General features: G+C 45.8%; 1 protein-coding gene across 2 annotated transcripts in view; it reads left to right on the top strand.

The window, feature by feature from the left end:
• The window catches only part of TMEM181 (transmembrane protein 181), a 70,197-nt gene that overhangs the window by 30,718 nt on the left and 13,302 nt on the right, over positions 1-26,177 (top strand). For both annotated transcript variants that reach the window (XM_012759571.2, XM_076002827.1), the window contains exons 2-9: positions 4,653-4,756; positions 9,177-9,232; positions 11,686-11,776; positions 13,034-13,155; positions 16,874-16,990; positions 23,536-23,616; positions 25,249-25,348; positions 25,916-26,046. In XM_012759571.2, the coding sequence (XP_012615025.2) occupies positions 4,653-4,756; positions 9,177-9,232; positions 11,686-11,776; positions 13,034-13,155; positions 16,874-16,990; positions 23,536-23,616; positions 25,249-25,348; positions 25,916-26,046 (802 nt within the window). The remainder of the gene's footprint in view (positions 1-4,652; positions 4,757-9,176; positions 9,233-11,685; positions 11,777-13,033; positions 13,156-16,873; positions 16,991-23,535; positions 23,617-25,248; positions 25,349-25,915; positions 26,047-26,177) is intronic.

Raw genomic sequence — 26,177 nt, 5'->3', positions numbered from 1 at the left:
CCTGCTCCTTAGCATCTTACCACCAACTTGAGGGGACTAGACAAATGCTTTTGTTCAAATAGCTAATGGAAGTTGAGTTCAGTAGATGTTTTTTGAATGCCTACCGTGTACCAAGCCTGGCTCCTGTGCAGATTGATTGATACTTAGTTGTCAGGCACTGCTATGTAGTGCAACCATATCTGCTGTAGTGGTTTAAAATTGTGAGCACTGTGAGAGATGGAATGTCAAGGGAATGCTTTATGGAGAAGGTGGGACACACAAGTGAACACTGGGTAGGATTTAGATGGCTTGCTGGGGAGAAGAGAGAGTGTTTCAGATCACGAGAGCGATGTGTGAGTGGGCTAGTCTGGAGTCTGGCTTGACTATGCTGGGAAACATGGTAGAATTGCATTTGTGGAGTCTGATGGTTGGGTTTGAATGTTGCCACTTAATAGCTTTGTGATCGAGGGCACGTTACCTAAACTACCTGAGTCTGAGCTTTCTCATCTGTGAAATAGGGACACAATGGCACGTACCCCAGAGGGTATTGTGGTGACTGTAGGAAGGTGGGATGGGAATTGTGGGCAAGGATCTGAGGGACCTTGGTCGACTGGCTGTGGGAGCCGCTGTAGGCTTTCTGGGCAGGGCCAGGCTGTTGGAAGTGCCGTGGTAACCACGAAGGAGGGCGCATCTAGAGGTGATGGCAGTGATCTGGCGGGAGTTCTCGAGGGCCTGGACAGCAGGTCTGGTGTGCTGGGAGTGAGGAGGAGCCAAGGCACGAGGACTCGCCTCTTCCTGGCTGCTGGAGGAGGACATGTGGGCTGAAGGAGAGGAGCATCCCGAGTGGCCCCGGGTTGCAGGATGTGGGAAGGGAGGAAGGGGAGGGGCAGGAAGTTGGGAGTGGAAGCAGGATTTTCATTTGTGTTGCTTTGTTTTTTAATGAGTTCAGTTTTAAACCTTTTGACCATGAAGTACTTAGGACTTCTAGCAGGTGTTCAGGGCAGCTGAGGATGGTTCCTGAAGGCAGGAAGGATGATTTCAGAAGCAGCGGGGAGATCGGCCAGGGGCTGCATACTCCACTTGAGGGCCTCCCGGAAGCTGGGGCTGGGGTGTTCACGAAGGGTGTGGTAAGGACAGGTGGAGATGAGGACAGAGGGAAGGCACTGGGGGCCCGGGCCTCTCATTGTTAGGCCATGCATTCACAGTCATTCCTCTAAGCATTTACGGAAATAGCCTCCATTGGTGTTCCGGTCAGAGAGGGCAGTGGGTGCTCTTGTTCACGAGACCTGCCATCGGTCTGTCTAGGTTGTCTTGATTGTTAGAGGCATGTGAGCATCTGTCTCAGCAGGATGTGCACCCAGGTCCCTGGTGCAGGACAGGGAGGGGCTGGGGACACGCTGCAGCTGTCACTGAGCTGGTCTCACAGGGCTGGATCAGTTCTGGCAAAGACCCCTCTCTTCTCCTGTCTTTACATGGGCTTCTCAAAGTTTGTTGTTTTGACTGTGAGCAACAGTTTAAGATCTATGATTTATTTGAAATGTAGAATGGAAGTTGAGAGCAGCAAGAGCCACGGAGGGGAAGGCATCGCCCTGCGGACTCAGCCTGTGTTGGGGCTGCCGCTGGGCCCACAACAGCCCCGCAGGCTGGGGAGGGTCTCTGGACCCCAGGCCTCTGAGAGCGAGGGTGCCTGAAAGGCTTGCTGCTTGTCAGGAAAAGAAGACAGCAGCAATGAAGGCCTGTTGTCCACCCTTCCCTCTGACGAGCCTGGCGCAGGATGGGCGGTTATGATGCCCTGATGTCGTTTGCTCAAGCAAAGGGGTTATTCGCTTTTCTCTGTGTCTTTTTTCCATTACATGGGGCAACTTGATTACTAAACCAGGAAAATTTCTAATAACTTAGATTTACATGGAAATCTGAACAAGGGGGAAACAATGGATTTTATCAAGCTTTCTGAGCCTGGGTACGTAGTTTGCTGCACATGTTTAGTTGTGTGCTCTTGTGCCTATACTTAATGTCTCTTTTCCCAGCATTCCTTCTCATCCGCTAAATAACTCTGCTTGTAGGGGGTCAATAATGTGTTTTAAAAATAAAAATTTAAAATGTAATTATTCTGTTTTTCTCTTTGTCCAAGTAATTTCTTCCATGCTTTCAGCCTCTGCTTGGGGAGCTCTTGGTGTTCCTCCATCTCGGAACTGTGCCTGCTCCCAGGGCACAGGCCACCCTGAGAATAGTTGAATGGAAGAGCTCACGAATGACGCTGTGTAATTTTTTGAAACAATTTTAGCTTTACAGAAGAGGGGCAGAGAGAGCATGGAATGTTTCTGTGCACTCATTACCCACTATCCCCTAATGTGAGCATGTCACATAACCTGGTGCGTTTATCAACCTAACACATCAACATCGGTGTGGTGCTTTTAACCGAACTCCAGACTTTACGTGCACTTCCCCCATCCATCCTATTTAGCTTTGTGTAATTTTTTTCCAATGTGAAAATGCCCTATGCAGCTGCCTAGGAATCTTCCCTTCTACAGAGTCAAAACAAAAATGTATTAAATGCACCGTGCAAAGAAACTAAGCATAATAACAGACCTGGTGCCTGGGCTGCCAAGGGAGGGACAGAGGAGACGCTTTTTCCCACACCAGCTTCCACGGGGCTCTCCTGGGGGCGTTCGAGGAGGTTGGATCCCCGCAGCTTGGTGCTGCTGCCGGGAGCTTCCTTCCCGGGAGCGCAGGTTCCGCCATGGGCAGCGCTGCGCATCTTGGGCACGTCCACTGACTCCAGACCTCAGTTTCCCTTTATGTAAATTGAAGGAAGGGGTTGTTTTATTTCCCTTGAGGTCATTTCTAGCTCTAGTATTTTAAGGCTCCCAGGCCTCTCATAATCCATCAGGTCCCAGATCCTAGTTGGGGTCAGGACACCTACGTCACTGGCTGTCCTTTCTCAGGCGTGGCAGGCTCGTTTGCAGGTCAGTGTTTGGACCCAGTCTCGAGGCAAACCATGAAGGTGCTCATTCTTGATTTCTTCATTGGTTCCGTCATCCAGTGAACCTGGCGCCCCTAGTCTGAAGGTCCACTTGGTAGCGTGTCTCCTGCCACGGTGGCTGCACAGGCCCTGCTGAGGAGAGTGGCCCAGCGCCAGCAGAGCCACGTCTGAGCAGTGGTGACTCACGGGCCTCACCTTTGCCCTGAGACAGCTCTGCCAAGCAGCTGACTTCCTCTTCCACTACTGGAGTCTTGGGCGTGTAAAGGTGGGCGTGGTGCTCGTGCTAGTGTGAGCTTTGAGCCATAAAGTAAATAACGTTTCCTCAGGTCTGGGGCGAGGCCTGTGGCCACCTGTCCTGGGGTATGAGAAGTGGTCAGACTCCTTCCTGCTTGTCTCAGCCCCCAAGCAGAACCCAAAGCCACCCACCTGTCCCTTTGGCTCTGTGGGTCTCCTCTTCAGGGTATAGGGTAGTGGTTGGCCAACTGCCAGCCACAAGGCTCGCCACCTCTCGTAAATAAAGTTTAATTGGGACACAGCCACACTGATATGTTACGTGGTACCTTTGCTGCTAAGTGAGGCAGAGCTGAGTCTTGCGACAGACCATGTGGCCCACGAAGCCGCAGCATTTATCATCTGGTCCTGTACAGATTTTTCTTGTGTGTGTGGCCCCTGATACAGGGAGCCCTAAAAGAAATGATTTCCACCTGGACTGGGGTGGGGCTGACAAGGGTGAGTGTTAGGCTGCATCCTCTGAGGGGGTTTCCGTATTGGTGTGAATCAGTGGTCCCCAATCTTTCTGGCACCAGGGTCCGTTTTCGTGGAAAACAGTTTTTCCACAGATAGTGGGGGGAGGGGTGGGGGCGGAGATGCCGGCAATGGGGAGCGCTTGTAAATACAGATGAAGCTTCGCTTCACCTCCTGCTGTGCGGCTAGGTTCCTGAGTTTCACGGAAGGCGATTTTTCCACAGACTGGGGTGGGGGGAGGCAGAGCTCAGGTGGTGTTGCAGGGCCCGGTTCCTAACAGGCCATGGACTGGTACCAGGCTGCAGCCTGGGGGTTGGGGACCGCAGGTGTAAATCACTGAAAACAGTGCATCCAAAGCAGGCTCCCACCAGGAGGTCAGGCCAGCTGCTTTTCACCAGAGGGCGAGATGAGGGAGGGGGCTGAACTTGTGAGGGACACTGGACGGGAAACATAAGACTGTGGGCTGGTGGGGGACACCTGGTGGAAAACTGTCACCGTGGGACCTGGAGTTTCCAGTCTGGGCCTGGTCGTGGAGTTCATGTCAAGCTGTGTGTTCGTGTGCCAGTGGGTTAGGGTCCTCAGTGGTTGCACGGAAGGTGGGGTATGTGTAGTGGGGTCCCGCCACCCCGTCTGTGGTGTGGTGAGATGTGCCCGGTGAGCACAGCAGCCGCAGCACGTCCTCCTGCCATGGGGTGGGTTTGGCCTGCCACGTATGGGCCGGGTGGCTGGGCCCTGTCCACGGAGTGTTTGACCCAGAACACACAGGAATGACCTGAAGTGCTCGCCGAAGCCGTTGAGGCTGTTTTGTCAGGGAAGGTCACCTGTTTCAGAGCCGGTCTACTTCTCAAGTGAGCAGTGGAAGGGGAGGTGGGGCCTGAGTGGCCTGCGTGGTATTGCTGGTTTGGGGACCCCCTTACTGTCCTCACCTTCTGGCTTCTGCCCTCAGGCTGGCACCTATGCGACTCTACACACTCTCCAAGCGCCACTTTGTCCTCGTGTTTGTCGTCTTCTTCATCTGTTTTGGCCTGACTGTCTTCGTTGGGATCAGAGGTAAGGTTCAGTTTTTAATCTTTTAATCATCTTGCTGGTTACAGCTACCTTGGTGTATTGCTTTTCATCCACTCCACTGAACCTACAGCTCTCACTGCTCAAGGGCCTCAGTGTTGGGGGGAAGTGTCGCCTCTCCCTGAACCCACATGGCTGACGGGGGTCCCAGCCCTGCACTTCTGGCTGCCTCTGTTTCTCCTGGGGCAGGTGTAGTGAGAAGAGCCATGAGAAGAGCACTGGGCAGCAGCACGGTCATGCCAGGTGGGAGCCTGCAGACCACCTTCACCCCGGTCCTCAGGCACCAGGTGCCATGCTGTCCCACAGCTTGTTGTTTGAGGGAAGAGCCACATCGTAATGATTTCGGCTTCAAAAATGCCTTTGAAATCATCTGGGCCAGGACCGAGGAACCTGCGGCCTTGTGGCCACGTGTGGCCTTCTGGATAGTTGAGTACGGCCTTTTGACTGAGTCCAAATTTTACAGAGCAAATCCTTTTAATCCCTAACCCTAGCTGCTAGGCCAACCCCCTTTCTCATAGGTGGAGAAGCTGAGTGGTTTTCACGAGGTTCCCAGAAACCCGGTCTCTTCAGTCCTGTCCAAAGGGCAGGCACCCAGGAGCCTAACTTAGGTCAGAGAGGATCTATTACTCCTCCATTTCTTCCTTTTTCTCTTAAATAAAATATCTTTTTCAGTGAGGTGGTTTCTAGTAGGTGTTTAATCGATGCACTTAATACTGAAGTGGGAATGACAATTAGGCTCAACCTGTCCCAGAGGCAATTTGTGCCTCAGCAGGCTGGTTTCTTGCTCTAAACTGAACCTTGGGTTGGTGAATGCACTGTGGAAGCTGGGGGAGAGTGTGGCTCTGCAGGTGCTAGTTACCTGTTGGTGGTGGTGATGAAGACGATGATGGTGACAACGGCAGCCTTAGCCAACTTCTTTTCCTTACCATTAAGTCACCAAGGAATAAAAATTATATTAATCACAGCATAAGACATATCTATTATCTTACTTGATTTTTACAGCTATCCTTTAATATTGGTGGGGGAGGCATTAATATTCTCATGGTGTCCAGTCTCAATGGGATCTCTGCCAACTTCTTTTTCCTTAAGTTACTCTCTCTGAGATGTCCAGGATTATATTCAACCTTGTCCACTCTTGCAGAAATGAAGAGTGATGCACCAAAGCTGAGATAAGAAAAATGATGTCAGGATTTCCACATTTTTTTCCTTCTCCCCATAGAGTAGTACTCTGTTAGGGATCTCCCGAGAAACATAACCAAGAGGAGGTAGATATCTCAGTCTCTCTCTGTCTACATACATATATATATATATACATATATATATATATACACACACAATATATATATTGTATATATATAATATATAAATATGTGTATTCATTTACCAAATTATTAGGTTTAAGTATCTATTAGATTTATATTCATATATTTTTATATAAATACATATTTACCACATATCTATTTACAACTTATTAAATTTTAAGTGTCCAGTTTTCCACAAAAAAAATCATAAGGCATGCAAAGAACTAATAAACTATGACCTGTTGAAAGGAAAACAATAAACCAACAACACCTGTCCCTGAATAAGATAGTATAGCAGATCTGATCTAGTAGACAAAGACTTTAAAACAACTGTCTTAATAATGCTCAAAGAACTAAAGGAAGACGTGGAGCAAGTCAAGAAAAAAACATATGAACAAAATAGAAATATCAGTAAAGAAAAAGAAAACTTAAAAAGAAGCCAAAAAGGAAGTTTTGGACTGAAAAATACAATTAAAAGGAAAAATTCACTGGAGGGATTCAAAGGCAGATTTGATCAGGCAGAGGAAAGAATCAGTGAATCTGAAGATAGGACAATGTAAACATTTTAATCTGAGGAACAGAACGAGAAAAGGCTGAAGAAAAGTGAACAAAGCTAAAGGGTTTGTGGGACACTATGAAGTGGACTAACACACATTTTGGGAGTCTTAGAGAAGAGAAACAAAAGCAGAGAGAATATTTGAAGACATGATGGCTGAAAAATTCCCAAATTTGATAAAAGATGTGAATATAAACATCCAAGAAGCTCAATGAACTCAAAATAGGATGAAGTCAAAGAGACTCACATTGAGACACATTATAATCAAACTGTAGAAAGCCAAGACAGAGTATTGAAAGTAGCAAGAGAGAATGACTCATCACACACAGGGGAGTCTCAGCAAGGTTGTCAGCAGATGTCTTATCAGAAACTCTGGAGGCTGGAAGGTGATGGGCTGATATATTCAAAAAGCTAAAAGAAACCAACAGTCAATCAAAAATCCTGTATCTGGCAAAACTGTCCTTCAAAAGTGATACAGAAATTAAGACCTTGCCAGATAAAAGTTGAGGGAGTGATTACCACTAGGCCTGCCCTGCAAGAATTGCTGAAGGAGTCCTGCATGTTGAAATGAAAGGACACTAGACAGTCACTCAGAGCCATATGATCTTAGTAAAGGTAAATACATGGGCAGTTATAAAAGCTTATGTTTGTTTAATGACATAACTCCACTTTTTGTTTTCTACATGATTTAAAATACTAATTCTTTTTAGAAAACCAATTATTAGTCTAAAAGCTAGTGTTATTGTAGCTTTGATTTGTAACTTTACATTTTGTTTTCTACATAATTTAAGAGATTAATGCACTAAAAATTGTTTTGGGTTTTTGGACACATAATATATAAAGATAAATTTTGTCCATTTGTGACATCAACAATTGAAAGAGGTGGGAATGAAACTGTTAAAGGTGCAGAGTTTTTGTATTCTAGTGATGTTAAGCTGGTATAAATTCAAATTAGTGTTAAAACTTCAGGATGTTGGCCGGGCGCAGTGCCTCACGCCTGTAATCCTAGCACTCTGGGAGGTTGAGGTGGGTGGATCACTCAAGGTCAGGAGTTCAAAACCAGCCTGAGCAAGAGCAAGACCCTGTCTCTACTAAAAATAGAAAGAAATTAATTGGCCAACTAAAAATATATAGAAAAAATTAGCCAGGCATGGTGGTACGTGCCTGTAGTCCCAGCTACTTGAGAGGCTGAGGCAGGAGGATCACTTAAGCCCAGGAGTTTGAGGTTGCTGTGAGCTAGGCTGACGCCACGGCACTCTAGCCCAGGCAACAGAGTGAGACTCTGTCTCAAAACAAAAAACAAAAACAAAAAAAACTTCAGGATGTTAGAATAGGTACAAAAAAGCTACGAGGCATATAGAAAACAAAATGACAATAATTACTAATCAGTAATTACTTTCAGTGTAAATAGATTAAATTCTCCAATCGAAAAACAGATTGGCAGAATGGATTAGAAAAACTAACCTATGATGCAAGCCTATAAGAGACTTTGGATCTAAAGATCCAAAGACACAGATTGAAGTTACAGAATGGAAAAGGATGTTCCATGCAATATCTGATCTAGCAATTTCACTTCTGGGTATATATTCAAAAGAATTGAAAGCAGGGTCTTGAAGAGATACTTGTATACCCGTGTTCATAACAGCATTATTCACAATAACTATAATTGTGGAATCAACTTGAGTGTTTGATAGATGAATAGAATGTGGTCTATACATGCAATGGAATATTATTCAGCCTTAAAAAGTAAGGAAATTCAGACACATACTACAACATGGATGGATCTTGAGAACATTATCCTAAGTGAAATAAACCAGTTGCAAAAAAGCAAATACTGTACGATCCTACTTATATGGGTACTTAGAGTAGTCAAGATCATAGAGACATAAAGTAGAATGGTGGTTGCCAGGGACTGAGAGGAGGGAGAAAGGGGAGTTGTTTTTTAACGGGTGCAGAGGTTCAGTTTGAAGAGAGTTACGGAGATGGGTGGTGGTGATGGTTGTACAATGTGAATGTACTTAATACCATTTAAAAATGGTTAAGATGGTAAATTTTGTTGTTTTTTTACCACAATAAGAAAAAATTGGGGGAAAAAGTCTATGAAGTTTGTATCTGTTATTTTAGGTACTGCCATATACTTTTTTGTTCATATTAGCATATATTATGCCTCTTTATAGGTGCTACTTAATAAATATTTTTGGAAGATTAGATTAATTGGATGAATAGATGTCTTAGTTTTTTAGGAAAAATCTTTTTACGTTACAAAATATATAGACAATATCTGTATAGTTAATGTTTCCTTGGGTCCATGCATACAGAGAGAGCTGTCATTGAGAGGCTGGGTATCCCATGGAAATCCTAGACATTACGTGTGGGTCTTACTGGGCGACCTGTGTTGGGAGTCATGACGCACAGCAGAGTGGATGTTGTGTGTCTGTGTGTTTATGTTTTACTTACATATAGTCTCTAAAGAAGGTCCAGGTAAACAATACTACCTCCGTGAGTATATGATTATAACCTGCTTTTTTCCTTCTCTGTTACACTTTAGGGCCCAAAGTGATCCAGACTTCTGCCGCTAACTTTTCACTAAACAATAGCAAAAAGGTAAGACTGGGTCCAAGTGGCAGACCTGGCGTGTTTCTCCAGGTCACTGAGAAGTGGTCCTGGGTGGGCGGTCTCTGGTGTGGCTGCCCTCGCCCTGCAGTTGCTTCTCAGGCCACACACACGTCTTACTCCACTGTCACCTGCTGGCCTCTGGGTTCTTGTTTCCCAAAATTGCCCTTTCTGCTGTAGCAAACCTCAGTCCTTAGCAAGGATGGTGGTGTTAGCTCTCGGAGCAGCAAGCAGTGCATTTCCAAAGGGTGGTTAACTCATCCCGATTCCTTGAGTGTGAGCTATTTCTTCTTATGAGTCCTTATGATTATAAGTTTTCACAATGATCACCTGGGTATCTAACTTTTTCTTACTGTATTTGCCCAATTTTGGTAATTACTGTACTTACTGTGCTTACGGTACTTACTGTAATTGCCCAGATTTGGTCTGTGTCAGGTTCCTAACCATAATAGTTCTTTCTAATGATTATTTGATATTCCTTGCATGAACTCAGTTGAAATGAAAAATCCTTTTTTTTTTTTAATGTGCTTTAACTTTTTACTGTCTTTAAAGAAAAACATAGGTTCTTTCAATTGGAGAATTTTGGTTTTCTTGGATGAATATTAACTTGTGAGAGCCCAAACAATTAAACCTTTTTATTTTTCTGCCTGTCAGACACGTAATATCTTTATCTATAAACTGAATACAGTTGTCCTTCATCCTCATGTCACCAGAATATGTATAGTTTACATCTGATTATGTGACTCCCCCAGATTCCTATTCCTCTCTCTTATCCCACTTCACTGCTAGGTTTCTACCCTTATGATTTCTCAAAAAGGCAAGAAAAAAATATCCTAAAATTTACACCTTTTGACTTTTCTTTTTGCTACTGCTAGTTTGAAATGACCCCCTGTTTAAGCCTGTCTTCACATTTTCTTTTCATTCTTTTATTTTCTGTAACTCTCGGGCTAATAATCTGATTTGAAGAGGTGCCACCATGGATGGTTTCCTGATGGTGGTTGGTCTTTTAACATTTCTGTCTCAGGGTGTGAGACTCTTTTTAACACTGAAAATAGCAGCCGTTCCACCAAACTGGCTTGCTTCCAAGGGACCATCCTCACTTTGGAAAGGCAGTAAATTATCCTCTGGTGGATTTTATTGTCCTGATGGCTTTTAGGTAAATCCTCAGTCTTAGGAAGTTTCATTGAGACCCTGACAGAAACATTAAAACACAAACATCACATCTGTAATCCTGGCCCTTTGTAAGGTTGAGTTGGGAGGGTTGCTTGAGGCCAGGAATTCAAGACTAGCCTGGGCAACATAGCGATACCCTGTCTCTACAAAAAATTTTAAAAATTAGCTGGGTGTGGTGGCATGAGCCTGTAGTCCTAGCTACTCTGGAGGCTGCGGCAGGAGGATCACTTGAGCACAGGAGTTTGAGGTTACAGTGAGCTATGATCATGCCACTGCACTCCAGCCTCCTGGGTGACAAAGTGAGACCCCCATCTCTTAAAAAAATACACAACATGTGCAAAGTTGATGCATTCAAATAATGCTTTTCTTTGGAACCATGGGTGGGCTCGTTAAATAACTCTCTCTGTATCCTGCTATTAGACACCAATACTATTTTTTTTAAGGAGTCACTGTGGAAGAATCATTGGCAACATGGTCCCGTCTAATTTTTCTCTCCAGGGGCATTAAGACTTTCATAAAGGTGAACATAACAGATGTCAAATGGCGACATGTCTGGCATACAGACACTAAAGAATTATCAAACTCTGGGAGGCCGAAGTGGGTGGATTGCTCAAGGTCAGGAGTTTGAGACCAGCCTGAGCAAGAGCAAGACCCCATCTCTACTAAAAACAGAAAGAAAGTAATTGGCCAACTAAAAATATATAGAAAAAAATTAGCTGGGCATGGTGGCACATGCCTGTATTCCCAGCTACTCAGGAGGCTGAGGCAGAAGGATTGCTTGAGCCCAGGAGTTTGAGTTGCTGTGAGCTATACTGACGCCACAGCACTCTAGCCTGGGCAACAGAGTGAGACTCTGTCTCAAAAAAAAAAAAAAAAAAAAAGAATTATCGAGACACATTATCTTGTAAATGTGAAAGTATGTCTTTGGTAGCCCTTCTTATCTCATTATATATCTCATCATTGCTCTCTTTCCTATTTCTCCAAGTGGCTTTTTCTTGGTATTTAAGTAGGTATATTGCCCCAAGGCTCCAGGTGGTAGAAACTGTTTAGAGGTTTTGATGAGAGACAAGTGAATTACAGCTGGAAGTTATAGTCTTTTCTTCTTTTGGAATGTAGGATTTCACTTCTGTTATGGAAAGGAAAACCACAGACATTTCTGTTGCAGAGCTAAATGCTCAGGCCTTTTTTTGCTAAATGTAAATTTTGTATGTTTAGATGAGGTATTTGGTAGACTCAAAAGGTCACATGGATTACTTTTTTTTTCCTTTCAGCTAAAGCCAATTCAAATACTTTCAAATCCACTGAATACGTATAATCAGCAGCTATGGCTGACGTGCGTTGTTGAATTGGATCAATCAAAAGGTACGGAGTCTGACATTTTGGGTGATTTTTATTTGAACTTTAAAATATTTAGCCAAATGCTCAAAGATAGATGTTTAAGGATATTCATCATTATTTATAATAGCAACACATTGGAAGCCCCTTAAATGTCTTCCAGTGAGAGAGAAAGCAAGTTGTGATTCGTCCTCTGTGGAGTAAGGCCAGCCTGGCCTCGGGGCTGTACAGTGTGGGTGCTGCAGCTTCCAGCCTTCTTCAGTGGGGGTCTGGGGCAGAATTAGGTCCTGGTGCCCTAAGGTGATGGCTCTGGCCCCCAGTGATGCTTGGCAGTGTCTGGAGACTATTTTGTCACAACTAGGGAGGGACGGGTTCCTGCTGGCATCTAATGGGTAGATGCCAGGGATGCCACCAGACATCTTGCAGTGCACCAGACAGACCTCCACAAGTAGGAATTGTCTGGCCCGTAGTGTCATTGGTGCCTAGCTCAGAAGCCTACCCTTAGGCATCCATTGTTTATAATGTTTATGATGAATGAGTTTCTGTTCATCTAAAGGGGCACCAGTTTTATACCATCCTAAGGAGAGTTGAGAAGATGGTCATGCACATTAGTTTCTGAGTTCTGTGTTTCAGATGAGTCACCCTGGTTGAGAAAGAATTTGAAAAGATAACCATGACCACAGTAAATAATGTGAAAAAAAATGCATATTACAAAAAAACTTATGCTCTTGGTAATATTTTATAAAGCAAAAATAAATTTTGTATCACTATGTATTTGTATGTCTAGAAAATGATATGCAAGGACAGACACAGAAATGTGAATTATGGTTATCTCTGGGTGGTGAGATTTATAAGTGTTTAATGCCATCTTTATATTTTTTATTGGTTTTTTATGGTGATCATGTAATTAGAAAAATACATAGAACAATAAAGAATTTATTTCTCTTTTGATGTAAAGTTAAATTAAAAATTTATGTGGGAAATCAAAAATATATTTTCATTAGCCATGAAAGATTTACGCTTTTGTGATTTGAAATGGACGGATCTGAAATGTAGGTTTTGACATAGACGCCTGAGCACTGGGTTGGAGGTAGAAGCTAATGGCAAGGTTTTACTTTGCTGGATGAATGTGAGACTTCCAAATGCGCTGAGGCCAGTGTGGACTGAACCCCATGGACTTGCTGTGTGTTCCCGGGTCCAAGGCTGTGGTGGAGCCAGGCAGGCACTCGTGTAGATATGAAGTGCCGGGCATGCTCTCTGACACTGAATGTTTTTCTTTTGTAGAAACTTCTATTCAGACAAGCTTTCCCATGACTGTTAAAGTTGATGGTGTAGCTCAAGATGGAACCACAAAGTACATTCATAACAAAGTTCACAATCGGACGAGGACCCTCACGTGTGCAGGGGTGAGTGTGTTTGCTCCACCATCAGTCATTAGGCTACACACAGAGTTACAGACCTGCTTCTCCAAGGTAGAAGGTAGAGCACAGTAAGAGGCTTTGAAATGTCGTTCTTCAGTAAAAAAGATGGAGTCATACCAAAGATGGTATGAAAAACTTAATTTTATACATTGATACCCTTAAAAATTCTTATAACTTACACTTACACACACATGTGCACACATATGCATGCACACAAATAGCACCACACACACTGAGCATCTTTGATACCTGTCTTTACTGTTTGTAAAGACTTACTGCCTGGTATGTTCATAGAGGAATGTTTATGGGCCGGCCATCTCATGTGAAGGTTGGCCACTGTTCCGTGGTCACTCTTGATCATAAGGGCTGTGGGCTGTTCCCAGCTGCGTGTTGAATGCCCTGATCCATCTGCTGGGGGCAGAGACACACTTACAGAGTAGGATCAGTGGCCTACTTTTTTGAGCATCTACTCGGGGTGCAGTGTGTGGGATCAGGAACATGAGGGTCCAGAGTGGGAATGAGCCCTCACTCTGGATCTCACTGGCACTGTGCCCTGTTCAGAATCCAAAGAATCAGAATCAGCTTCCTGCTTTAGCAGGGCGTCCACGTGAGGACTCAGCAGGTTATTGGCAGCACGGAGAACTTGGAGAGCATCAGGAAAAGGGCATTGCATTTGCTTATAGGATTTGAGAAGTAATGTCAGAAGCTGGGTAGCGAGTAGTTTCTCTGCTCACTGGCCCACGCCAAGGGGCACACCACTAGGCACTAGGCCACTTGGCACTAGGCACTAGGCCACTTGGCACTAGGCACGCCAAGTACTTTCCACACATTGTCCCTTAAATCCACCCGGCAGGCCACGGAGGAGAAATTAGTATTAGAGTCTGGTTTTATATAAAAAGAAACTGAGGCTTAGAGGAGTTAAAACCATCGCCAAGAGTCACACAGAAAGTAAGTGGAGGGACCAGGATTTAAGTCCATGAGCTCTTACCCTGCAGCTTGTGGCCTTAAGCACTGTGCATACTGCCCAGTTACTAACAGTGCAAACACGAGCCCTGGCAAGAAAGAATTCAGGTCGGGAAGGATTCCTATGCGGTGGCGGCTGCCCTCTGCGGTCCCTGTCTGTTGAGGCTAAGGGAGGAGGCTGAAGTGGGTCAGAAGCCAGCCAGAGGGCACCGGGTTATTGGGGAGGCAGGCAGAGCCCTCACAGCACTGATTCCCCTTCCTCGGCAGCCTGGCCGCTGCGCCCATCCCGTGCCGGGTGGGGTCTAGTGAAGGCATCAGAAGTGACTGGCCTGTCACCCTGCTGCCATCTCTCACCTGTGAGAGCAGGGCCGAGCCACCTTCCGAAGTGTGTTTCTTTATCTGTAAGGTGGGGGTTAAGCCTTCCCCGCCTGGCCCCGTGCAGTGGTGAGGCGCGAGGTGAGTGGCCTGTGCGAGAGCATGCAGTGTGTTCCAGCGAGAGGCGCCCCCGCGTCCCCCACCATGCCTATGCGCAGGAGGGGCTCGATCCATTCTGCTGAGCAACAGGAAGGATGACAGGTGTGAGGGTCAGAAAGGATCACTGTCCAAGCAGCTGCTGACCTGGCTTCCCTGCACGGTGGCCTGCCACCTCCACCCACCTGGCCTTTTTGCTCCTCAGACCAAGCCCTAGGCGGACAGCTGGTCTGTGCCTGCCTATCCTAAAGCTAGTGGACTCCTCATCCTTGTTTGCCTGTGCTCAGGTGCTTCCCAGCACACTGGACATTCAGTTTTAAAAGTGGGACGAGCTAGTCGCACTACCTAAAGCCTGCTTCAAGTATGGTCAGGCTGCCGGGAGCTGGCTCGTCTGCACTCTTGCTTCTTGGATGTGCTTGCCACGCTTTGCACCTTGAAAATGGTCCTTCAGTATATTTCCGTGGTTCCTCCCTCTCCTGTTGGTGTCCCCAGCTCAGTTTACACTGTGCCATCCTTTGGGAATGCCTCCCTTCTGTTCCCTGTCCACTCAGATCTCTCCCTAACCCTGCAAGGAGCATTGCCCTGGCTTACAAAAACATAGAATTTTTACATTACAGAGATATTTACCACCCTCTTATATTAACTTTTTTTTTTTTATGTAAAGAAAAAAACCTTGTCTGCCTTAGGTAACAAGGTTGTGCACACCTTGTAGGTGAGAAAGCTGTGGTCTCATCACAAGGTGATTTTCAGAGGTGCATTGTAATCAGCAGAACTGTGGCTTGAACTTGGGACCCTCAAATCCTCTGGTGCTTTCACTGTAGTTTTTATACTTAACAATATATACAGCTTGACATATAACTCCTTTGTCAATTAAAATATCCACTGAAAATTGAGACAAATTCTTAAACTTATAAGAAGTGTTTCTCTAGCCAACAAAAAGGTATTAACTAACATTAAACCATCCATTCCTGATCATGCGTCCTCTGTCTCTAGAGAGGAAAGCTGGAGTTAGTTTTGCTGAGAGTGTGGCCCACATACTTGCATGCCCAGAGGGCCGGTGGGAAATTCAAATGAGGGAAGCTGGTCAGGTTGGAAGGAAACCACAGCTCTAATGAGATGAAACATTGAGGGTGACCTGTGCTTCCACGTGGGAGGGTGCAAGGTGGAGGAGTGGCTGGCAAGAGGGCTCATGTCCCCTCCCCGGCAGTTCCTCCTGGCCAAGCACTGGTCCAGGCCCGGGTAGCCAGCTGGCCAGGGTCTTGGAGATTTGAGGTGGTGACCTTCGTGCCACCTCAGCCCATTGCACAAACCTCCTCTCTGCGTCCTCTCCTGTCCCTTAGGTCAGCTCCCCCGTGCTACCCAGCCCCTTCTCTGCCACTTGCCCTCTTGTCTTTTTAAGGCTTCTTTTGTAAAACTCAGGTCTGTTTTCTTACCCTGACCTCAGACATGCACGGTTTAGGGAGCCTCTGACCCACCATTGGGTGATGCCCTGTTCAGAGCCATAGTGATGACAGTGCCACCTGGAAAGCCAGAGGTCTGCCTGTTTGCTCTGGGCGGTGGCTGGACTGTCATGCAGCCTAGGGAGAGCGTGTCCATTCAGAGGGTGGAGCGACGTCCCCAAGGGCAGAGGTGGGACGGGGTGGCCCTGCGGCTCTGGGGGCACCCCTGAATGAGCTTCCTCTGACGAAGCTCCTCCTTGCAGCTCCGAGGGCACTAACTCGAGCAGAGGAGACCTGACGCTTAATTCTGAAGGACAAAAGACAGCAGAGCACACACACCACAAGATCACACTCATTGCTGCCCAGCAGCCTTTGGCTGGGAGGGGAGAAAGGAAGTATGTAATCCCTCTGTGTGCCGTTACGATGACTGCAGATGTGGGCCACGGATGACACACTAGGCGGAGGTGCTGAGGTGACGTGTGTTAGCTTACGTTCCGCCACCGCACGCCTTAGTGTATTTATGAAAATGTCAGGTTTGTGTTGTGCTGTTAACTGCTTTATGCAGGTTACATATTAGTTTTAATCATCCCAAATAAAAAGATTCTAATTGCTATAAATCATATACTGTGTTTCCAAAAATGGCCATTTGGTTCTTTCTTTCTAGGAACTGTTTTTGGCTGGCATCTGACTTTTTCTGGGCTTTTGGCGAGTTCCCTGGAGATGATGAGTTCTGCTCATCTGTTGCTGAAATGTATTACTTCATGGGTCAGTTGGTGGGAGAGTGAGTCCTGCATGCTTTAAAGTTACAAATCTTTCTTGTGTATTTGCAGAAATGTGCAGAAATTATTGTGGCTCACCTTGGCTACTTGAATTACACTCGGTATACAGTGATTGTGGGATTTGAACACCTGAAGCTACCTGAAGCTATCAAGGAAATGAACTTCACAGTAAGTATACCAGCTGACTGCACATGTTTCCTATGGCTCACTTTTTAGTTCTTGTTCTTTTGTTGAGTGATAGGAATATATCACAGTGTCTAAATAATGTTTTTTTGGACAGTGGAAGATGTATAAAGTTTAAAAATATTGTATTTTAAACCACAATTTCTTAGGAATATGGAACCAAGAGTAGCTTAAGGAAACAACATCAGAAATTGGAAGAATCCTTAGGTGTTCTGAGATTCAGAATAGAGAGTATACAGCAGTGTTCCAGTTGGAAGGCAGTTAAGGGCCATCAGGCGGCAGACCCTCCCACGAATGTGAGACTTCCTTCTCCAGCCCTTGGGAGTGGTCTTCAGACCTGCCAGAACCTCTGGGAGGGGCCCCTGCTGTAATTCTTAGATGATCCTTTGTTGTGTCAAGCTGAAATCTACCTTCTATCCCCTCAACTCATTAGGTGTCAGTATAACCAGCATAGTGACTAGGGGTGAGGGTTTCAGATTGGACAGGTGAGCTGGGTTCAAATCCTGGCTCCATCATTTACTAGTTTGACTTTGTTGAATCTCAGTTTCCCTATTTATAAAATAGCTACCCCAAAGAGTTGTGAATAGTAAATGAAGATACTAATAAGTACCTTTTAAAAAAAAAAAAAGCTTTATTAAAATATAATTCACATACTATAAAATTTATGCTTTAACGTGTACAGTTCATTGTTTGTTTTTTTTTTCTTTTTTGGAGACAGAGTCTGGCTCTGTTGCCTGAGCTATAGTGCCATGGTGTCAGTCTAGCTCACAGCCACCTCAAACTCCTGGGCTCAAGCAATCCTCCTGCCTCAGCCTCCCAAGTAGCTGGGACTATAGGCATGCACCACCATGCCTGGCTAATTTTTCATAAATATATATTTTTAGTTGTCCAGCTAATTTCTTTCTATTTTTAGTAGAGACGGGGTCTCACTCTTACTCAGGCTGGTCTCGAACTCCTGACGTTGAGCGATCCTCATACCTCGGCCTCCCAGAGTGCTAGGATTACAGATGTGAGGCACGGCGCCCCACCACTCATTTCTTTGTATCACAGAGTGATAGTTCATTGTCTGGATGTACCACAGTTTATCCGTTGACCAATTGAATGACATCTTGGTTGCTTCTAAGTGCTTATTTTGGATATCTAATTGCTTCTTCTGGCAATAACATATAAAGCTGCTATAAACATCTATCTGTAGGTCTTTGTGCAGATATAAATTTTCAACTCTTTTGTGTAAACAGCAAGGAAGAAAAACAGAATTCCTTTCGATTATTGGTTGTAACTCCTTTTATTAGAGAATGAAAGCTCTAGAACTCATCACATTTCTCTCTTGGTATAGGGTATCAAATTTCAGAAAAAAGTTTTTTGTAGGATTACAGTTATCATTAACATCCTAATACAGATTTCTGGCATAATTATCTACATTTTTCTTTTTTTACTCTTTTGCCTTTTAAAAAAACTTAGAAAAATGATTTCGATCTAATCTGGCTTTTTATTGAAGCTACGTTCATTCCTTTTTGGAAGTTATAAGCTATAACGAATACATACTAAAGGTATTTTAGTGATATTGCTACACACCACCAGAATGGGTAAAATGAATATGACAGAACATGCTGAAGCTGGCACTTACGTGGAGTGATCAGAGCTCTCACACCCTGCATGTGATAGTGTGCATTGGTGCAACAGAAATGCATACGTGTATTGACCAAAAGATATGCATCTAAGTATTTATAGCAGCACAATTCTTAACAGCCCCAAACTACAACACTACCCATGAGCAGTAGAATGAACACATAGACTGTGCTGTTTTCCTACAGTGGAGTACTATACAGCAACGAGAATGAATGATGTCAGCCTTATGCAGTGTGCAGATGACTTCCACACACATAATATTGAATGGAGTAAGCCAAATACAAAATAGTACATGGTATATGATTCCATGTGTATAAATTACAAAAACAAGCAAAATTAATCTACACTGTTCAGTCTCCAGGCTGTGAATCTGAGGACAGGTCTGTATTCCAGGAATTCTGCTAGTGCTGCTCAGGTCGCTGTGATACGTCCCCCATCCTGAGTGCTCCTGTGGCTGTCCATTCAGGGGACACTGAGGATAGGAGATAACATTGGTTCTCTGCTGAAGAGTTAGCTCCGGGAGGCATTTTATTGATTGTATTTTTCTTGAAGTTCGCATGTCTGTACAGGATTTGACACCTTTGCTTGCATGTAGTACAGGTAGGTGCTCGGCAGATGCTGAGTGGACGGCTGGGTGAGCTGGACCACAGTCCCGGAGACTGTGAAGGGGAGGAATGGCCTCGGGCATGAAGTGGCTGCTTGTTCCAAATGTAACTTCACAGTATCTCAGGGCGAGCCTAGTCTCTGAAAGGACAAAGACAGCCTTGTGATGCCACAGGGACCTTGACGCAAAAGCTAGCGCATGGAGTGACAGTGCTTAAGATTTCAAAGGGAATGTCTAAACCCTGAGTCTTTTCTAGGGTTCTTACTCTATATTTCCTTTTACTTATTTTGTTTTTTAATTTCAAAAATATATTTTTGGGTTTAAGAATAAACAAAAGCGCCAAACCTAATTCCGTAGGATTGGGTTTATACGATAGACCAAGAAACGTCCATGGGACGGCCTCTCTCCTCACCGGGGCACTGGCCTGGTGCTTGGCGGAATCCCTGTGGACCTTTCTTCCTTCCAGCCCTGACTCGCTGGACCCGTGTGGCAGCAGGCCGGTGTGTCTGTCCTGGGGGGGGAGCCAGGGCCCTGTTCCCTGAGGTTCATGCATTCTTCTTGGGCTAACGGGAGGGAAGAGACAAAGTCCTTTTCCCTCCCTTGGCACGAACACATGCCAGATTGAGCTGTTAGGCTGGTCTGGCCTCGGAGCACACAGGTGACTCTCCTCAGCTGCGCTGGCGCCCAGAGAGAAGGTGTACGTGGCAGTGCTCTCTTTGAATCAGGAAGGACGGGGTGTACAGCGGAAGGAAAATAAACCCGGACGAGCGTGACAAAGGCATTGTGTCCCTCCTGCGTGTCAGAGCAGGTGGTGGCGGGGTCCCTGGTTGAAAGCTGGAACAGAACATTATCTTTCGTCTCCTTCGCTCATCTCTCTCCGCCTCCCTCCTGTTAACTCATATTTTTGATCTAAAATGCATGTTTAGTCTTAGCTATATTTATTGAATAAAGGACTATTTTTTTAGTGTTAATTTTTCACATGAGTTGATTGTTTTTGTTGCTCTGACAGAATCTTAAGACAAAATCCTCCCTCCAGGGGCCTGTGGTTACAGTCCATGGGTGAAAAAAACACAAAAAAACTTTTGTCACTTACTTTAAACATATTTCATATGTTTTTCTGATGGCTGGGCACTGTGCTTAACTTTGTATATGCATGATTTCATGTAAATGTTATGATAATTCTGTGAAGTAGGAATAGCATCCCCCCCATTTTATGGAGGAGAAATCTGAGGTTTAGTGAGCTGGAAGTAAAGCATTGGAAAAGCTGGGATTTGAAGCTGAGTCTCAGACTTCAAGTTCATATGCTGGCCGGGCGCGGTGACTCACGCCTGTAATCCTAGCACTCTGGGAGGCCGAGGCAGGAGGGTCCCTTGAGCTCAGCAGCTCAAGACCAGCCTGCGCAAGAGTGAGCCCCCATCTCTAATACAAATAGAAAAATTAGTGTGGCATGTGCCTATAGTCCCAGCCACTTAGGAGCCTGAGGTGGGAGGATCGCTTGAGCCCAAGAGTTTGAGGTTGCTGTGAGCTATGATGACACCACTGCACTCTAGCCAGGAGACAGAGGGATACTCTGTCTAAAAAAAAAAAAAACCAAAAATTCATATGCCCTTTGTCACTATGATCTCCACTGTCCCACTAACATCCATTGTTAGCTGTTGGTTTTCTGACAGCTTCATTGAGGTATAATTGACATACAGCAAAGTGCACGTATTTTAAATATAAAATTCAACCATTTTGACCTGGGAAACCAGCCCCATGATCAGGATAATTAAGTGTCCCCCCCTTGCCACCTGTTACCCCTAAATAGGTCCCTTCCTCCTGTCACTTATCCCCAGGCAACCTTTGCCTTCATTATAGACTCATTTGCATTTTTTAAAATTTTACATAAATGGAACAATACAACATGTACTTGTTTGCTGTGTTTGAATTCTTTTACTCTGCATCATCATTTTGAGGTCGATTGGTGATGTTGGATGTATCCATAGTTCATTCCTTTTTATTGTGGAGAAATATTCCTGTGTGGATGTAGCGGTTATTGTTTAGCCATCGCTGTTTGGACTGCTTCCAGTTTGGGGCTGTCACAAGGAAAGCGGCTCTGCCCATGTGCCTCAATCTGTGTGCGGACATACGCCTTCATTTCTCGTGGGTGAATGCTGGGAGTGGAGTGGTTGTCACGTGGTTTAGACACTGACATACCATTTTCCGAAGCAGTGGTGTTATTTTGAATCACCACCAGCAGGGCATGGGGGTCTCAGTCACTAACGTCCTTGTCGGAGCTTGGTGTGGTCAGCCTTAAATTGTAGCTGTTCTCATAGGTGTAGTATTGCATTGTCATTTTAATTTACATACTTTGAAAATGTTGGTCCCTGTCTTCTGGCTAGTGTTTTTCTAACAGGGAATCTGCTTCCATCCTTATCTTTGTCCTCTGTGATAACAACCCTGCTCTCCTCCACCCTTTTCCTTAGAAAGGATATTCTAAGTGTTTACTTATTTAAGCAATTTGATTGTGCTGTTGCTTGGTGTACTTCTCTTCATGCTTCTTGTGCTTGGGGTCCATTGAGCTGCTTGGATTTGTGAGTTTATAGTTTCCATCGAATTTGGAAAAGTTTTGGCCATTATTTCTTCAAATACTTTTTCTGTCTTCCTGGTCCCCACCACCAAAATTCAGGGACTCCAAATATGTGTCTGTTGGGCCACCTGAAGTTGTCCCCTGGCTCACCGATGCTTTGTTCAGTTTAGGCAGTTTCGGTTGCCGTGTCTTCGTGGCCACCATTCTCTGTGGGGTCTCTGCCGCCGGTTATCTTCCAAGTCTCTGTGGGGTCTCTGCGAATCTTTCATCCAGCCTCTCCGTGTCCTCATCTACTAATTCTGTCATCTTTGATTTCTGGGCCGGTTTGGATTGGTTAGCTTTTTTCCTCGTTGTGGTTCATATTTTCTTGCTTTTCTGTATGTTTGGTAATTTTGGTTCAATGCCAGACATTACTGATAGCTGGGCTTTGTATTTTTATAAATATTCTTGGCCCTCTGCTCTGTGATGTTGCTAAGTTACTTGGATGTGGTTTGCTCTTTGCAGGCCTTGCCTTTCAACTCTGCTGGGCGGGACCAAAGCAGCTTTGAGTTCAAGGCTGATTTTTTTCCCATTGCCGAGGCAGAAGCGTTCAGCAGTACCTGATGCCTTTCATTATGAGTTTTTTCTCTCTCTTGTGGGAAGAGACACCATTACCAGCCCTGCGGGGGAGAGGCACAGGCCACGAGTAGTTACTCACGCTCATGTGCTGGTCCGTGTTCACATGGAGACATGAGGGGTGCGCTTGGCGAGTATCAGGGCTCTTGCTCTGCACAGCTCTCCCCTCTAGCATGTGGATTCAAGCCACCTGAGTCTCCCTGGATGCCAGCTGTGTTCACAACTCAGGAGACCACGAGGCTCTGCGTGGGTTTCCCTCCAGGACTTGGGGCCACCATGAGGACCCTGTTGCTTCCCAGTATTGCCCTTGGTTGCTGCCTCAGGTCCAGTGTCTCAGACTGCTCTCAACTGTGTCTGTCTGCACATGTATTTTCTGATGTTTTAGGTAAATAAATCTAGTATCTGTTCTGAAGTGGAAATTGCTCAGATGATTTTAATTCAGCGCATCAAAATGATGGGCTATTGGCCCAGTGCAGTGCAGGGTTCTGGGGTTCTGGGTACGAGTCTGGCTCAAGACCCAGGTTGAAGGATGCAGATCCTGCCATCTGCCCTGCTGCCCAGCGGTGGTACCTGGTCGCCGGCTCCATCGGGAGCACACCTGGCATACCTGGCACACCTGGAACTGCTCCGGGAGCTTGAGGACTGCCCACTTGAATCGCAGTTTACTTTCATGGGTTCAGATTCATATTTATATGTTTTACTTAAACTTTTTTAGAGCATCCTCACATTTTTGCATCTTTTGAAACTGTTTTTTTTTAATGGAAAGGGTGGCTTTTTCTAATGAAGAAGTTGACAAGGTTGATTTTTGATATCTAAAATTCAAATGCTCTTGTTATGATTGTAGAATAATTTATCTATCAGATTCACCATTAATATAACACCATTTAAAACTACGTTTAGCTTGTGGTAATTAAGATTTTTCTTTAATGTTTGTGTTCTTTAACATAAAAGTAAACTGTACTAAATTTTGAAACATATAGGAAAGTATAAGTTAAAAGACTTTTAAATACTTAGAGTCTCACGTCTAGAGATAATGATTATTAGTAATCTGGTGTATTGCCTCTTAGGTGCCTAAGTGTTTTTTCAAATCATTTTCCCCACGTTCTGTTTTAGTGGAAGACCTACGACCCCGCATTTTCCAGGCTGGAAATTTGGTTCCGATTTGTCTTCGTGGTGCTCACCTTCATTGTCACCGTGAGTGTCGTTCGCCTGACAGCCTGGCACAGTGTTGGCCGGGACAAAGCTAATTCACGCAGTCATGACCCTCAGAGTGCAGGCCACATGCAGGTGTCCCCAAACTCTTGAGCCTCTGCATCCGGTGGGCTCTCCCAATGCCACCGACCATTCTGTGTGTCTGCCGAGATGCTGTAGCACAAAAAGGAGTGATGTGATGTCATTTAGTAAGGATTTCTGTGTAGCATATTAGTTGTTACAAATCACCGACTTTACGTAAATTTTCATCAGTGTACAATGAAAAATGCCATTTAACCTATATGCGAGGAATTCTGCCTTATTCGAATGACCACCTTTGGGTGTAGATGCAGCACACTCCTAAGTTTCATACTTAGAAAATTGTACTGGACCTTTCATTCTTTGCACCAAATAGAAGTGGTTTGGAAATGCAGGCCTTTGGCTCGTGGGATCTGAGGTTTGTGTCTGTAAGCACAGAGTAACTTGGCGGGAAAATGCTCATGCTTAGAAACAGTCTGTGAAGATGAGAATGGATAAACCAGGGAGAGAGGAAGTAAGCTTCGTTTAGTGACTTTTTCGAGGTCTGAGGGGTGGTGTCTGCCCCATTAGCTCCTTGCCCCAGTGCTGACGGGGAGTTCGCTGTGTGGGCCACTCCAATGGCCATCCAAGAAGCACTTGGTACTTTGCCAAAGGACACGGTGTGGCTAGAGGCAGGGGCAGGCACCAGGTCTGCAGAGCTGGAGGTCATGGTGCTTGAGCCTCAGGAACCCCAGGGCGCTCCCTGGTGAGCTTCATGAATGGAAGTGGAAAGCTGACATTTCTGTCTGGGCAAATTCTCGCTGCTTTGCAAAGGCTCTCTGCCTGGGATTCTGCTGCTCCACTCAGGCAAAGACCTGGTGCTCAAGGCCTAAGTGTGTTTTTAAAAAGAGAAATGGACTTAAGCCTTATCAGATAACTTGGAGTGGGGAGAAGGGCCCACAGGCTAGGAGATGCAGGTTGCCTAGAAAATTATTGGCTTATGTTGGATTATAAAAAACAAAACAACAACAAAACCCTAAAATGACACGTTATATATTGTTTTAAAGCAGTTTAAAGAAACTTCTCCCATTAGCCCAACACGCCTTCTTCAGGAAGGTTTGTAATAAAAACATCCTCTGACCATGGTTATAAGCCACGTTTTCTGGCTTTTCATGGGCCAGCCCTGGCACCCTCCTTAGAAGCTGGTGCCATCTGTGAAAGTTGCACTGCCGGGAACATGTGGCTACTCATAGCGCCCACAGATGCGGCCCGTGCCCTGGGGGAGTCTGTGTGCTGCCTGTCTGGGGGCAGCCCGGGAGAGCAGCCTGCCCAGGTGGAGGTGGGAGGGTGGGTGTGCTCTCCTTTTGCAGGCGCTCTATGGCGCTTACGTTCCCTCCCCTCTTCCCCGCGCGAGAACAGCTTGGGACCTGTCTCACCCGTGGCCCCTCTGCAACAAGTGACCATCTTATGTCAGTTGTCACTGGTAGCCTCCAGGACCACAGCAGGCAGCTCAGCTAGGGGTTACCTCAGCAGATCTTAGTGTGGTGCCTAGATCGTTGGGTTGGGAAGACCTGGCGAGATGTGAGCAGAGGCAGTGACCGGCCGGTTTGTTTGCAGTGCCTGTTCGCACATTCCCTCCGGAAGTTCTCCATGCGGGACTGGGGAATTGAGCAGAAGTGGATGTCTATTCTTTTGCCTCTGCTGCTACTGTACAACGGTAGGTGCCATTTTTATTTTGGAACTTGCCCCTTTAAAATGTAAAGCTGGAAGGTATGTTGGAAGTGGCCTAGGCCCAGAGTCCCCAGCAGAGTCTGGGGGCCTGGGAGGAACGAGTTGTAGCGTGCTTCCTGGGAGCCGTGTTTCCCCAAGCTGGGGCAGATGTCTGGCTTGCTCACAAACAAACGGCTGTTTGGTAGTTAAAACTTGGACGTGCTACAGACACAGCAGTCCTGGGACTTGGCTGAGGTGGCCAGGCGCGGCTGTCTGTTCTCTGTCCCTGCTCCAGAAAGTGCTTGCTTCTTGAGCTGCAGCGCTCAGCACGCCCAGGCCTCCGGGACGAGCTGATGGCAGGTCATACGGCGCGCTGTCATGATCAGTGCAGCAATCTGTTCATTGGCTTTTAGGTGTTTTGAAAAACAAAATAGCCTTTGGTTCACTGCCTTCCCTTTGGCACTGACTGGGGAGAACCCGGTAGTGAGTCTGACCTCCCAGAGAGATAGGGTGCTCTCTGCTGGGTGCTGGTGAGCCCCGTTTCCGGCACACACTTCTGCTTTGTGCTTTCCAGATCCATTCTTCCCCCTGTCCTTTCTGGTGAACAGCTGGCTCCCAGGGATGCTGGATGACCTCTTCCAGTCGGTGTTCCTGTGCGCCTTGCTGCTCTTTTGGCTGTGTGTATACCACGGGATCCGTGTTCAGGTGAGCCGGCAGCCCGCGGCACCGAGAGGGGGCTAAAGACTCGATCTTGCTTTCCAGACTCTGGTGACGATCCTTCAGGACCAGGCTGTCCAGGAAAACCTGTCTTCAGTCTCTTTCGCAATGGAAGAATG

The sequence above is a fragment of the Microcebus murinus genome, chromosome 5 (assembly GCF_040939455.1).
Source record: "Microcebus murinus isolate Inina chromosome 5, M.murinus_Inina_mat1.0, whole genome shotgun sequence".
NCBI classification, from domain to species: Eukaryota; Metazoa; Chordata; class Mammalia; order Primates; family Cheirogaleidae; genus Microcebus; species Microcebus murinus.
Note: the sequence above shows the minus strand (reverse complement) of the source record. Positions and strands in the feature narration are given on the sequence as shown.